This window comes from Schistocerca americana, chromosome X, assembly GCF_021461395.2.
Source record: "Schistocerca americana isolate TAMUIC-IGC-003095 chromosome X, iqSchAmer2.1, whole genome shotgun sequence".
Taxonomy (NCBI): domain Eukaryota; kingdom Metazoa; phylum Arthropoda; class Insecta; order Orthoptera; family Acrididae; genus Schistocerca; species Schistocerca americana.
This window is the reverse complement of record NC_060130.1, coordinates 710280082-710295769: the sequence shown is the minus strand read 5'-3', so window position 1 is coordinate 710295769 and position 15688 is coordinate 710280082. Positions and strand designations below refer to the sequence as shown.

Sequence of the window (15688 nt, the reverse complement as noted above, 5' to 3'; positions counted from 1 at the left end):
AACCTCCTGCACGTCCAAACATTGGGCGGCCCTCTGGATCGTAAAGCTCTGGACTCTTCGCAACATGGCTGCATCCACAGAAACAAGAGCAGCATGAACACGCGCCATTAGTTCTTCCACATTTGTAGACGGAGCAGAACACACGTGCTCCTTCGAGTGTCCCCACAGGAAGAAATCCAGGAAATTTACGTCAGGTGAACGTAAAGGCCATACAATTAGACCTCCGTGTCCGAGCCGTTTCCCTGGAAATATTCTGTTTAAATGCCGTCGCACAATAATTCCAAAGTGTGGAGGTACGTCAGCATGTTGTGATCATAACCTCTATCGAACATGAAGTGGAACATCCTCGAGTGCGTCAGGCATATATAGTTTGGGAGGAATGCATAATATCTCCGTGTAGGCAACCGGTCACAGAACGGCCCAAGCTCCTGCCTCTCAATATTGCGGCCCAGACTTTGATGCCAAAGCGAACACGATATCGATGGTCGCGAGTGACATCACATCAATGGTGGGCATCGTGCATATTGCAGACACCCTCACGAGTGAACGCGCTTCACCCGGCCGTATTACAGTGTTTATGAAGTCGTCGTTGGCTTCCTCGCAGCGTTACTCCGCTAGCAACTAATCCCTGTCTGGTGAACAACTCATACAGTATAAACACATCATTTGTCCAGCGGACTGTTTCACCTAACGCGCATCGTCTCTCTTCCAACTTTTGTCCTGCATGATTTATCACGACACTGCCAATTGTGAAATGTTCTTTTTCGAATCACATTGTTTCCCTAACGGCAATGGATGTTATGCTTCCACATTGCCATCGATGATGATGATAATAATAATAATAATAATAATAGTAGTAGTAGTAGTAGTAACGCATGGCGATACTTACTAAACAGCGTGCACTCATCAATCTCAGTGTTGAAAGGCATAATTAGTTGTTTCATGGTGGTAATACATAAAAATGGTAACTGAGTTTGGAAATTATTTGCAAAGTACGTTGCTAGCTCTACTTGTGACCTAAGACCCTAACGAAATGTAATGGAGCTGAACGTGGCAAGAATAATAGTTGGCACTAATCTATGGGACCACGGGGAAGGGGGGGGGGGAGGTACACAGGTACACAGAAAACAGGTTTGGAATCTAGTTGATGCTGTGGTGCAAGACAATTCGCTCGTCCACAACGTGCAAAAGGCTTCTTTAAAATCTGACCAATGGAAACAACTGTACTTCCATTTCTGTGTTCGAAGTACGCAAGTGCAAATGTTTTGTGAAAGGCCCACTGCAATCCCTGTATGACAATTAGGACGCCAGATACCGTACCACGCCAGACTACATTTAGCAAATACAAACAAATATGCCTCAAGCGAGAATCGAACCCCCGACCAGCGACTGCATCAACTGCACAGTATTACTCCTATACGCTGCTAGAGGTAGTTATTGTACATGTTATTGTAGAGTTGCCAGATTGCCAATCATTAACATCCATTTACTGCTGGAAATACGAGCAGGACGAAATTTTGTGAGACATTTTTGTGTTGCTAGTACGTGAGGAATCGAGCTGCGAAGTCCGAGTGCTCGAATTTTTCTTCACCCTGTAGATTCTAATTTCTGGCACAGAGACCGCTATGCGATAACGATAACAGCCCATACTGTTTCATATGATTAAGTTTATAGTGGAATCAAAGATGACTGTTTTTCTTTAGTGATCATCAAGTTCGTGTGTTGTGTGTTGTCTACGTGTATGTGTGTGTGTGTGTGTGTGTGTGTGTGTGTGTGTGTGTGTTTCACATGCTATTAGGAGACTGATTCTTTTTAATCAGTTAGCTTATGATTCAAGACAACACACCTGCTTAAACGGAAATTTCGTGTCTTGAGTGCCTCCAAAACAAATCAGTCCCCTTTTCTACTAAACATCTTTGGGGTTTCAGGAAACGGAAGACCGGATTACTCAAAACGCTCCACTCTGGTAACAAGGCAGGTACTGTAAGAAAAAAAATTGTCTTTTTTCACGATATTACTACAAACATCTCGCTAGACCCTCCCGTCCGAGCTAAAGCGCCGTTTCGGGGACGAGGTGGTGAGCCGGCCCCGGATCAAATCCGCATGGGGTGTCATTGAACGTGGGTCGATGTGCCGCCCAGAATAGATATGGTTTATATCCAACTAGGTGAATAGCGGCCTCGTTCCCAAAACCCACCGGAGTTACACGCTTCACAATAATTTAGAAAACTTTCGCACACTTTCACACGAATAACACTACACGCGGACACACATTCCGTCCCGGGAGCAACGGGGTGGCGACAGGAAGGCATCCGACCTCATCTTAAATTAACCACATGAAATCCATGACCAACCATGCCGGTCCTGCGTATATGCGGGACAAAGGCACAAGAAAAGGAAGAATCCAAGTATGTCACTAAAGCACTATTAAGTCGGATCCCTTCGAGAAGGAAGGCGAGCACGAAATAACGGTATCTGCATTCTATACACAAGGAAAGATTTCATGGCTGATATCTCATTCAGGAAATCGCAGTCGAATGTTAATTGTTTGTGAGAAAATCGTGGTATTTCTCGTGTAAGAAGCGGGAATGTCTATCAGCACGTGCTGGAATGCGACAGCTGCCTATCAAGACTGAAAGTTATCTTTCAGCGATGTTGCTGCTCGTGTTTGTCGGTATCTCACGACCGTTATGTGAATAAGGTTCAAATGGCACTGAGCACTATGGGACTTAACTGCTGAGGTCATTAGTCCCCTAGAGCTTAGAACTACTTAAACCTAACTAACCTAAAGACATCACACACATCTATGCCCGAGGCAGGATTGTGAATAAGGAACAGATGGTTTTAGGAGGGCTATACGCTACACCATCCAGGATGTTGGCATCTCCATACGAATAGCGCTCGAGAGGACCACATTGTTCACTTGGCCTTGCAGGATTTTACAGTCACGTCACGCACCTTGGGTCGGGAAATGGGCTAGTTTGCAGCAAGACACGTATCGACATGGACAATGCAACAACATCTGGAGCATCCCAGTGACACTGTCGCGGCTTCCCTTGACGCAGCAGCAGAGACAATCGTGCGCCCAGCGACCACACTGGACGCAGGAGTAGCACCATATCCCCTTTACAAACAAATCCCGGTTATGCGTACAACGTTTGGATGAAAATACCAGAACTAACGTTGCCACATTGGATTCTTCACTGTTATCTGCCCCAGCGATTGGTGTGATTGTGTGGAATTCCATTGTGCACACAACACGGTCATCTCTTTGTGCTCAAGTTCGCGTCCTGTATACCACAAATCATCTATCAATTTAACCATGTATTCCTACTATACTGTACACGAGCAATAAGTAAAATTTCTGTATTTACTATCTTTCTTGCTGCTGCATTTTTAATGGTCAGCAGCGTAATATAAACTCTACCACCTTCTTTACATACACTGAAGTGACAAAAGTCATGGGATAGCGATGCGCACGTATACAGATGGCAGTAGTATCGGGTACACGAGGTATAAAAGGACAGTACTCTGGCAATGCTGTCATTTGTACTCAAGTGATCCATGAGAAAAGGTTACCCACGTGATTATGGATGCACGACGGAAATTAAGACTTTGAACGCGGAATGGTAGTTGCAGCTAGACGCATGGAACATTCCATTTCAGAAATCTTTAGGGAATTCAATATTCCGAGATCCACAGAGTTGAGAGTTTGCTGAGAATATTACATTACAGGCATTACCTTTCACCATGGTCAATGCAGTGGCCAGCGGCCTTCACTTAAAGACGGAGAGCAGCGGCGTTTGAGTAGAGTTTTCAGCGCAAACAGACAAGCAGCACTGCTTGAAATAACGGCAGAAATCAATGTGAGACGTAAGATGAACGTTTCCGTTAGGACAGTGCAGCACAATTTAGCGTTAATGGGCTTTGGCAACAGACGACCAACGAGAGTGCCTGCAGCATCTCTCATGGGCTCGTGACCATACCGATCGGACCCTAGACGACTGGAGAACCGTGACCAGGTCAGATAAGTTCCAGTTTCAGATGACAAGAGTTCATGATACGGTTAGAGTGTGGCACAGATCCCACGAAGTCATGTACCCAGGTTGTCAACAAGGCACCGAGCAAGCTGGTAGAGGCTGTATGATGGTATGGACTGTGTTTACATGGAACTAAAACGATCATTGACTGAAAATGTTATGTTCAGCTAGTTGGAGACCACTTTCAACCATTCATGGACTTCATGTTCCCAAACAACGATGGAATTTTTATGGATGACAATGCGCCATATCAAAAGGCCACAATTGTTCGCGTTTGGTTTTAAGAACATTCTGGACAAATCGAGCGAATGATTTGGCCACCAAGAACGTCCGACATGAATCCCATCGCACGTTTATGTGACATAAGCGAGAGTTCATCCTGCACCGGCAACACTTTCGCAATTATGGACGCTATAGAGGAAAAAGGGTTCCGTATCTGTGCAGGTAACCTCCAAGGACTTAATGAATCCCTGCCACGTCGAGTTGCTGTACTATGCAGAACTAAAGGAGGACCGACATGATATTAGGAGATATCCCATGGCTTTTTTCATCTCATTGTATGTAAACTTCTCCATCTTCTTTACACAATGGAGAAATGGTTTGAGACGTTGAGCAACAAATGCTCACAGTAGGCCCTGCAAAACAGCTGTCAGTCTTTGAAAATGATGCACAGGAGTTAAGGAGTGGAGAAACGTACCTGTTTGGTTTCATCGACGCGTACGACATCCATGAGGTTGACGCTGACGCAGTACAGGCGGCTCTTGTAGGCGGGTCTGCGGAAGCTGATGGTCTGCCAGCCGGGCCGTGCCGTGCACATCTGTGTCGGCCGCCCATCAGAAATCCACTGCCGCACCTACAAGCATGACACGTCTCTCGATAAGTATAAGTCAGAGCAAAGCGTCCGTTTCAGTTTAGACTTTTTTGAAGTTTCTGTAAAGAATCGTCCATCTCAGCTGGTTCATTTTATGTAGTTTTGTATCTTTGTAAGTAATTATGAAGAGCCCGCCCGGTTAGCTGTGCGGTCTAACGCACGGCTTTCCGGGCGGGAAGGAACGCCTGATCCCCAGCACGAATCCGCCCGGCGGACTTGTGTCGAGGTCCGCTGAGCCGGCCAGTCTGTAGATGGTTTTTAGGCGGTTTTCCATCTGCCTCGGCGAATGCGGGCTGGTTCCCCTTATTCCGCTTCAGCTACACTACGTCGGCGATTGCTGCGCAAACAAGTTCTCCACATACGCGTACACCACCATTACTCTACCACGCAAACATAGGGGTTACACTCGTCTGGTGTGTGACGTTCCCTGGGAGGGTGGGTCCACCGGATGCCGAACCGCACAATAACCCTGGGTTCGGTGTGGGGCGGCGGAGGTGTAAAGTGGACTGCGGTAGTCGTCGTAGCTGCTGCGGGGACGGAGCCTCTCCGTCGTTTCTAGGCCCCCGGTTAACATACAATACAATACATACAATTATAAAGAAATTGATGATTTTGTAGTTAGTAATAACAACGTTTAAAGTCATATTTTGTATCAATAAGTTGTCTGATAGTGTCATTAAGATGAAGATGTTGAGGAAATTGATGAATATGAAGAGTAAAATGATTATGAAATGCTTTCAGGGGTGGACTTGACTTGGGAGATGGCGGTGGTGTCGGTTTGCAAATGACACATTGTTTGAAGACCGTGCAGACGTTGCCTCACATATCACGACAACTACTCAACAGTTCAACAGAGGATGGCATTGTTGGTTTTTTTAATAACAGTAGTTAAAATGGTTAAAAAATTGAAAGTTTCTTTCAATAACTTCGAATTTACTCTGTGACTGAAGTAATTTCCATTTACTGAGATATATGCCTGCACAAATTACCATTTTTAGGGCTAAACCATCCGTCAAAAAATTTATGAGACTCATTTTATCCCTGGCGTAAAAGTGACATCTGCGCAGTAAACACGGTCGAAGCTTGAACTAACGACTGTAAACAGCAGATATGCATTCGACCAGTCATTGGTGAGCAGACGGTGTTAAGCAATGGACGTGCGGCTGCAGTATGTCAACGTTGTGTCACAGTTCTCAACTAGCAACATCTTTAAATCAACTGCTCAAGATATTCTCCGGAATGTTTTGAAGAAGAGAAAAGCATGTGCAAAATTTCTCCCCCTTACCTCGACTCCCGAACAAAAACTACGACACTTGGACGCCTGCCGCGACTTGATTGAAATGGAAAACACGAACAATTCTTTTCTGGAAAAAATCATCACAGGTGTTGCCAATGCGAACCTACCATAAACGATTAAGTGCAGAAATTCACATAAGGGATCAACGCTTTGATCCCATAGTCGACATTCCAGCCAAAGCTACGTCGAGCTGAACAGCATCCCAGAGAATGACTTTCCTGACAGCTTCACACGGTTTTATGAGCGTTATGTGTATTATAATAAAGTGGGAGAGGGGGGTGGGGGGATTACGTAGAACACCCGAAGCACTAAAGCCATCACCTTAATGTTTGCTTATAAATCTAGTCTCGAAACCTTTTGGACTGATATGAAAAGACATAAAAGAATATTCATTCCTTTCTCTACGTACGTGTTGACTTCTATAAACTAACGAAAAAAAGACTCATAAAAGCATATATCTAGAAAGAGAAATGTCCTACACTATACATCACTCAGCCTTAGTGTGGCACAGAATGCAGTCAGGTATTGAGCCACTGCAATCTTCGAGCACCTATGCAGTGATGTAAACTATTTAACAGATGGTAAAATTAACTTCAAACACAAACTGAAATGATATCTGCTTGACAACTATTCATACAACGTAGAAGAATTTCTGAACGTGTAATACACTCCTGGAAATGGAAAAAAGAACACATTGACACCGGTGTGTCAGACCCACCATACTTGCTCCGGACACTGCGAGAGGGCTGTACAAGCAATGATCACACGCACGGCACAGCGGACACACCAGGAACCGCGGTGTTGGCCGTCGAATGGCGCTAGCTGCGCAGCATTTGTGCACCGCCGCCGTCAGTGTCAGCCAGTTTGCCGTGGCATACGGAGCTCCATCGCAGTCTTTAACACTGGTAGCATGCCGCGACAGCGTGGACGTGAACCGTATGTGCAGTTGACGGACTTTGAGCGAGGGCGTATAGTGGGCATGCGGGAGGCCGGGTGGACGTACCGCCGAATTGCTCAACACGTGGGGCGTGAGGTCTCCACAGTACATCGATGTTGTCGCCAGTGGTCGGCGGAAGGTGCACGTGCCCGTCGACCTGGGACCGGGCCGCAACGACGCACGGATGCACGCCAAGACCGTAGGATCCTACGCAGTGCCGTAGGGGACCGCACCGCCACTTCCCAGCAAATTAGGGACACTGTTGCTCCTGGGGTATCGGCGAGGACCATTCGCAACCGTCTCCATGAACCTGGGCTACGGTCCCGCACACCGTTAGGCCGTCTTCCGCTCACGCCCCAACATCGTGCAGCCCGCCTCCAGTGGTGTCGCGACAGGCGTGAATGGAGGGACGAATGGAGACGTGTCGTCTTCAGCGATGAGAGTCGCTTCTGCCTTGGTGCCAATGATGGTCGTATGCGTGTTTGGCGCCGTGCAGGTGAGCGCCACAATCAGGACTGCATACGACCGAGGCACACAGGGCCAACACCCGGCATCATGGTGTGGGGAGCGATCTCCTACACTGGCCGTAGACCACTGGTGATCGTCGAGGGGACACTGAATAGTGCACGGCACATCCAAACCGTCATCGAACCCATCGTTCTACCATTCCTAGACCGGCAAGGGAACTTGCTGTTCCAACAGGACAATGCACGTCCGCATGTATCCCGTGCCACCCAACGTGCTCTAGAAGGTGTAAGTCAACTACCCTGGCCAGCAAGATCTCCGGATCTGTCCCCCATTGAGCATGTTTGGGACTGGATGAAGCGTCGTCTCACGCGGTCTGCACGTCCAGCACGAACGCTGGTCCAACTGAGGCGCCAGGTGGAAACGGCATGGCAAGCCGTTCCACAGGACTACATCCAGCATCTCTACGATCGTCTCCATGGGAGAATAGCAGCCTGCATTGCTGCGAAAGGTGGATATACACTGTACTAGTGCCGACATTGTGCATGCTCTGTTGCCTGTGTCTATGTGCCTGTGGTTCTGTCAGTGTGATCATGTGATGTATCTGACCCCAGGAATGTGTCAATAAAGTTTCCCCTTCCTGGGACAATGAATTCATGGTGTTCTTATTTCAATTTCCAGGAGTGTAGTATTGTGTGTGTGTGTGTGTGTGTGTGTGTGTGTGTGTGTGTGTGTGTAAGAAAGAAAGAGGGATTCAACATAGTTAATTATAAATAAAGGTATGTAAAAAAGTACATGGTTATCATGTAGCCACGTTTCTCACTGAGAAAGTTTACTGTAAGAGCAAAACTGATTCGTTCCATATCACAGGGACAGGTTGCAATTATGGTCAACAGACTACGCAGCTAACTAATGTATCACTTTGTTTATCGTAGTCCGTGTCAACAACTTCTAATAACTGTTTAGGCAACTTGAATGTTCTGTGAAGGACGAAGATTGGTGTCAATGAACGAGATTTTCTGTTATACAGTCGCAGGAATAGAACCACGCCCATGTTCCAGCTATGGTCTGCCATTCCTTCAGCCACAGGAAGAGTGGCGTAAGACGGGTGTAATGGAAACGTATACGAGACCATCAGCTAAGAGTGTGTGACTCACCAATGATTACAGGAAGCTGCATTTCCTGTGTGCACGTAACGTACAACGGACTCTGGATGAATGGAAGACTGTTCCCTTCATAGACTATTCCAAAGACATTGTTTTCGAGAGTGAGACCGTGAAATCTGTTTTCATCCATCAAATATCAATGCAAGATATGTATTCTGACAACGCTGTGTTCATTTTAGAACAGTATATCTTTAAGTGGGCGTGCAGACTTTCACGTTGAACTATGCTAAGATCAATTGTGATGAGATCATCGTGCTAATGATCTCACCCGATCAGATGAGAACAACTGAATAAAAGTGGACGAGTATCTTCATTTCAGCGCACGGTGTGATTAGCTCGACTGCTGACCGGTGTCCCATAGACAAAGAGTACGTCCAGGATATTCTCACAGGCAAGCTGCAGCTCGATTTCTCCTCTCTAGATCTTCACCGTAGTGTGGGCACCTTGGCAGTTAGAGTGGTATTCACTACACACGGAGCTCGTAGACACTAACATAAACAGCGCCACACATTACAAGTTGTGTTGCTACTCGCTGCAGTTAGACTCTGTACTGACATTATTTGTTCAATATGAAACTGAGATATCTACATTCTATATTTTATGTAACAATATAAATAAAATATTTCTTTGCAATTTCGTTTTGTAATTTTATTTGTGTCAAATCCTGATTTTACACTTCTACTCAGTTTATAACAAATCGGTATCTTTATAAAATGGCATGCCATTATTTCTGTGATTTTTTTAATGCATGGAAACCGATGTTGTTGTAATACGGAGAGAAAACATGTAACATGCACCGTATAAAGTCAAATATGTGCATGGCAACGACAAACAAAATCTAAAACGAAATTGCTTGTTCACATTAGTAAAGTACTCTGAATATAGGTTATGACATTGATTAATCAAACATGAGCAGGCTGTCAGGAGCTGGTAACTTCTTGTAACGTGGCTCTGCAGAGTTTGTGAATTCCTGGAGTTCACAAGAGCCAACATGGATAAAATAACATAATATGTTCTTCTGGCCGTGTGTTGTCTCAATATACGCTAGAAAATCATTTTAGTTAATTTTACACATAATCATGATTATGTTCGCTTTTTTGGGAGCCTGGGAGCTAGTGTTTTTAATCCAAAGTGTTAAAAGCGTCCCGCCTATTCTGTCTGTTAATAACGCCTCTTGAATCACATTATAGTTGGCAAAAGTCTTCTGCGTAGGTCTTCCTAAAACTTTGTAACATTTATTAATACTTTAAACCCTGTTTCCTTTTCGTCTTCCCATCGCGGAGACTCTCCTCTCTCTCTCTCCCTCTCTCTCTCTCTCTCTTTCTCTTTCTCTCTTTCTCCCTCCTTTTTTCCCTACAGAGCAGGGGTACTTATCATTCACTTTAGAATTTTCCGTCAACGGCCTAGCCGCTGTGATAACACCGATTCCCGTCGGATCAGCAGAGTTGAGCACTGTCGGGCTGGCGTATCACTTGCATGGGTGACCGTCCAGGTCTGTCGAGCGCTGTTGGCAAGCGTGGTGCACTCATCTCTTGTGAGGTCAATGTGAGGAACTACTTTACTAAGAAGTAGTGCCTCCAGTCACGTAAACTGATAACAACCGGGAGAGCGGTGCGCTGACCACATGCCCCTACCATATTCGCATCCGCTGACGTCTATCTGCTGAGGATGACTCGGCAGTCGGTCGGTACCGCTGCGCCTTCCGGAGCCTATTCGGACGGAGTTCAGTAGTTTTAGATTAGAATTTTCCGCTTTCTCTTTTGTTTCCTTTTTGGCGTTAAACAGCATCCCCACTGATTTTCATGTAATGGTCATCCACGGAGCCAATTCTATTTTCATTGGTACATGACATCAACTGGCGTGTTTGTTGTATACTGTTGTTACTCGTTTGTTGGTCTCATTCATTTTCGTTGTTGGCTCTTATATTCTTATGAGTTTTTGTAATGGTTTTGTCTTCCGCGGCAATAAGGATTAATTACTGATTCAGCGCCTTGCGTGCATTTTATCTGTTATTTATGTAGCGACTGTAAGAATAAGAGAATACCTGTGTTCTTTGTGATAAGGAGGTGATGTCAAAAAAGTATTCACTTTTCACAGACACAGTATTCTACGGCAAATCTGTTTTTCTCTTTCCAGTAACGGGACACACTTGTATTATGGCGCAAGCGAGGATGAGGCTAATAGGAAACATGATAATTTGTCTCCTTTGAGTGACCTACAAATTGTTCCAAATAAATATTTCTAGATTCATGGGTACATTGTGAAGAAATTCAGCTTAGTCTTATGTCATTACTGCCTGGGATGATAAATAGCACGCCTCTGACCCTTGGCAAACGTATCCAACAAGTGCGACTATTGTTACTATGACGACACATCCGATAAAGCAGAGTAGTCAACCTTTTTTACTTACCACCCACTTTTGTATCTTTGTCAGCGATAAAAATTTTCTAACCGCCCACCAGTTCCACAGTAATGATAATTTATTAGGGAGGAAAATAATTTTACTTTATAAAATTTATAAAGCAGAGTTATAGCAATTTGAAGCACACAGTAATAATTACTTAGCAAATATTTATATCAAAATTTTATGAAATTCTAATGAAAATATTTCTAAAAACCCTGTTACCTGCCGCCCACCATGAGAATTGGAACTCCCGCAACTGAGCGCTGAGAACCAGGTTGACTACCCTTGCGATAAAGGATTCGAAGGCATAAAATGGGAACCACTGTGATAAAGGGTTCGAAGGTATAAAATGAGGAGCAACTGAATTTATTAGAGGGAGCAGTCATAATGAAGAAAGAAAGAAAGAACTCAAGGGATTGGTTCCTCCTGTTGCCTGGGTGGGTTGGGATAGTTCGGCTTAGTACTTGACACTATGTTGCTTTTTTCCACACACACACACACACACACACACACACACACACACACATAGACTCTCAATAACACATGTAAGCTCGCGTGCGTGTGAAGAAGAACAAGATAAGAAATCACAGCTAGTTTTACCGCGACCAGATTATCGGCACAGTCGTATCTCAGATATCATGCATAGCAAGGTACTTCCCTTGTGGTTTTCCGTGGACAATTGTGTTTTGGCTGCTCATATTGTTGCAGCTGAACACTTGAAAACTGTTTTACAGCCAAAATTGCAATAGTAACAAGCGAATAAACACAGTCAGCGGCAAAAATGTTCTCATTCAAAAACTGCAAACAACTATTTGTGGGGGAAATAATAAAAGACTCATTAAACAACATATAGACAACAAACATCCATTAAAATCCCCACACGTGCACAGTAGTTCTGAACCCACGATTCGGGAGGTTGGCAGTTCAAATCCGTAAATGACTTAAGCAGAGTGCCAGGAAGCCTCGGATGCTTTGGAAGTGCATGGTGTATGTTATTCTCTATCTTTTCCCACTCCGAACTTGTACTCTGTCTCTATGGCCTAGTCGTCGACGTTACGTTAACCCTTAATCTTCCGTCCTTCCATCATTCATTTTCGATTGTACGAAAGCAGAATTATCACCTACTCGCCGTGCAAGACCTGCTTGTTTCTTACACGGTGTAAGTTCCTCTCCACTGCCTAGTTTCGTGCATTATGTAATTTCTCGAAAATCAAATGCGAGATGTCAAATTCGAGTCAAATGCTATGAAAGATCATTGAAGAAACATTGAAAAGTTCATAAAGTCTTCAGAAAATAGCTTTTTCATTCACGAACGACACATCCATGTACAGTAACCACCACAAGAGTATCAGTAATGATGTATTTTTCGAGAAAGTAGATTATTATAAAGTTACCTGTCGCTGTACGTGTTTCACTTTGTCGCCATGCTTATGCGGAGCACTGTTCAGCTTGAAGATGATGTAACTCCTCACGTAGTAGAACAAGTCGTACACCAGAGACACAGGCAGCAGAACAAAGCACACGAGAACCCATCTGTAATGCACGATAAGATACTCCAGCGGTGACAAAGATGCTGTCATGGTAGGAGGCGCGGCGTGAATGAGCTCTCGGCAATCGAGCCGGTCCTTTTATCTCAGTCAACGAGCATCACTCACACATGAGCTCTGACGTTACGTAACAGCTCTTGACCGGGACTGTTCCGTCGGCCTCCAATTCTAATTTGTGCCTGCATCTACATCTACAGTCACGAAGGTCCTCTGCACATGACGATGAACATTCTCGTTCCACATGCGAGCAGGACATTTCTCTGCACGCTCTTAGTGCCTCTTGCTTTACTATACGAATCTCGAATATTTTTCATTTTAGCATAAACCTCTACCATCCAGTGTGTATATAGCACGCCTGACAAAAAAAGTGAAGCAAGGAAAAGAGTGTTATCCGGTAAGCTGTTTTGCAGATCTCTACCATTCTCCACGTTTCGGTTCCTTGCTAGAGTACTTTCCCTAGACGTTAGTTAATATTTAGACATTTTGTCCCCGTTCACAGTAGTGTTCCCCCGTTTTCATCAAGGGCTGGCTAATTCAGGAGTCATGCTTCGTACATTTTGACAAGCATCTTTTGGGTGTACACAGTTTTATTATGACTACCCACCAACGTGGCTTGACCCTTAATCTCTTAACATGGATAGCTTCCCCAAAGCTTGGACTCCGCAAGTGTCCATCAACATTATGGAAATATAATCACTGTGAGTAATTATCATTGTTTGTTGTTGAATTTCATCACTGTGGTTCCGTATTTCAACCATTTCAAAACTTTCACAGAGAAACTTTTATACAGAAACCTGAAGATGTATCTCCACTCAAGTGAAACCGGTGCTTGCGAATAAAGCACCTTGATACAGCTATACGGCATTTTTTAAACACCTCATAATTATTGACTTTTAATTTTTATGATAATCTGATTGATTGTTGAGTGTTTTTATTGTTACTGGCAACTGAATACTCTTAATTTCTGGATATGCCTCGTATGCATCAATTGGTTCCACTAAGAACAAGATGATGTACATATAATTAATAATAACAGATAACGTAAATGCGTATCATTTAGAGAAAGGGAAGAGAACGCAGACGAAAACAGGCAGGAGTTAGGATACTGCAAGAAGAATTTGACAGAGCACTGAAAGCCTAAAGTTGGAACAAGGCCCATCCTTGGGAGAACCAGCCATGACAAAACTATTCCACCTGGTAGGCAAAATGTATGAGACAGGCTAAACACCCTCAGACTTCAATAAAAATGTAATGATTCCGTTTCCATAGAAGGCAGGTGCTGACAGCTGCGAATATTACCGAACTATCAGTTTAATAATTTATGGTTACAAAATACTAAGACGAATTATTTACAAAAGAATTGAAAAACTGGTACAAGCCGACCTTAGGGAAGACTAGTTTGGATTCCGGAGAAATATAGGTACACCCAAAGCAATACTGACCTTAAGACTTATCTTAGAGGATAATTTAAGGAAAGGCGAATCTATGTTTATAGCCTCTGCAAAGTTTGAGAAATCTTGACAATGTTGATTGGACTCTTCGAAATTCTGAAAGTAACAAGTGTAAAACACAGGGAGCTAAAAGTAATTTACAACTTATACATAAACCAGAGAGCAGTTACAAGAGTGGGGAGGGGGCGGGACGGGCGGCGGGGTCGTTGGGGGCATGAGAAGGAAGCAGTGGTAGAAAAGGAGGGGAGACAAGGTTGTAGCCCATCCTCGATGTTTTTCAGTTTGTACACTGAGCAAGCAGTAAAGGAAACCAAAAAAAATTCGAGAAGGAATCAAAATTCAGGCAGAAGAAATATAAACTTCTAGGTCTGCCGATGACACAGCAAAGGACTTGGAAGAGCAGTTGAACAGAATGGGCAGTATCTTAGAAGGAGGATATAAGGTGACCATTAACGAGAGGAAAACAAGGGTAATGGAATGAAGTCAAATTAAATCTGGTGATGCTAAGAGAATTAGATTAGGAAACAAGACACTAAAGCTAGGAGATGAGTTTTGCTATAACATGATGGCCGAAGCAGAGAAGATATAAAATGTAGACTAGCAATGACAAGAAAAGCGTTTCTGAAGAAGAGAAATTTGTTAATATCGAATATAGACTGAAGTGGTAGGAAGTATTTTCTGACGGTTTTTGTCCAGAGTGTACCCTTGTATGCAGTAAGACATGGACGATAAACGGTTTAAACAAGAAGAGAATAGAAGCTTTCAAAATGTGGTGCTACAGTAGAATGTCGAAGGTTAAATGAGTACATCGTATAACCAATGAGAAGGTAAAGAATAGGATTCAGGAGAAAATGAATTTGTGATAAAATTTGATTAAAAGAAGGGATCGGTTGATATGACACATTCTGAGACATCAAGGGACCACCAATTTAGTATTGGAGAGATGTGGAGATGTGGGGGGTGTGGAGGATAAAAAGTGTACAGACAGACTAAGAGATGAATACAACGAACAGGCTTAAAACGTAGGTTGTAGCAGCTATTCTGAGACGAAGAGGTTTTCGCAGGATAGAGTAGCGTGGAGAGTTGCATAAGACCAGTCTTTGAACTGAAGAACACAACAGCAACAACAACTTGAGTGTTACATTAAATTTAGCATCTGCACATATTCAGTGCAGTAGTGCACTCTGTGGAAGTGAATATTGTAAAATTCCTTTATACGCCTCAGTATACACAAATTAAAGTGTATGTTACAAGTGTAATATTAAATTAAATATGTTTTAGGTTTTTGACTGATCCCATTTATTGGACGACATTTTACTTAGGATTTGTGGAAGGGACATCAGAATTTCGCTTTTTTAAAAAAATATGTGTTATGTACACTACTGGCCATTAAAATTGCTACACCACGAAGATGACGTGCTACAGACGCGAAATTTAACCGACAGGAAGAAGATGCTGTGATATACAAATGATGATGAGCTTTTCAGAGCATTCACACAAGGTTGGCGCC

The 15688-nt window shown here is 43.8% G+C and overlaps 1 protein-coding gene across 1 annotated transcript in view; it reads right to left on the bottom strand.

Moving 5' to 3' along the window:
• LOC124555673 (delta(24)-sterol reductase-like) overlaps positions 1 to 12766 on the bottom strand; it is an 80287-nt gene extending 67521 nt beyond the window's left edge. The window contains exons 1-2 of the mRNA XM_047129668.1: positions 12575 to 12766; positions 4738 to 4893 (exon numbers count right to left, since the gene is read on the bottom strand). Of these exons, the coding sequence (XP_046985624.1) occupies positions 4738 to 4893; positions 12575 to 12760 (342 nt within the window). The 5' untranslated portion in view covers positions 12761 to 12766. The remainder of the gene's footprint in view (positions 1 to 4737; positions 4894 to 12574) is intronic.
• Positions 12767 to 15688: the final 2922 nt, after the last annotated feature.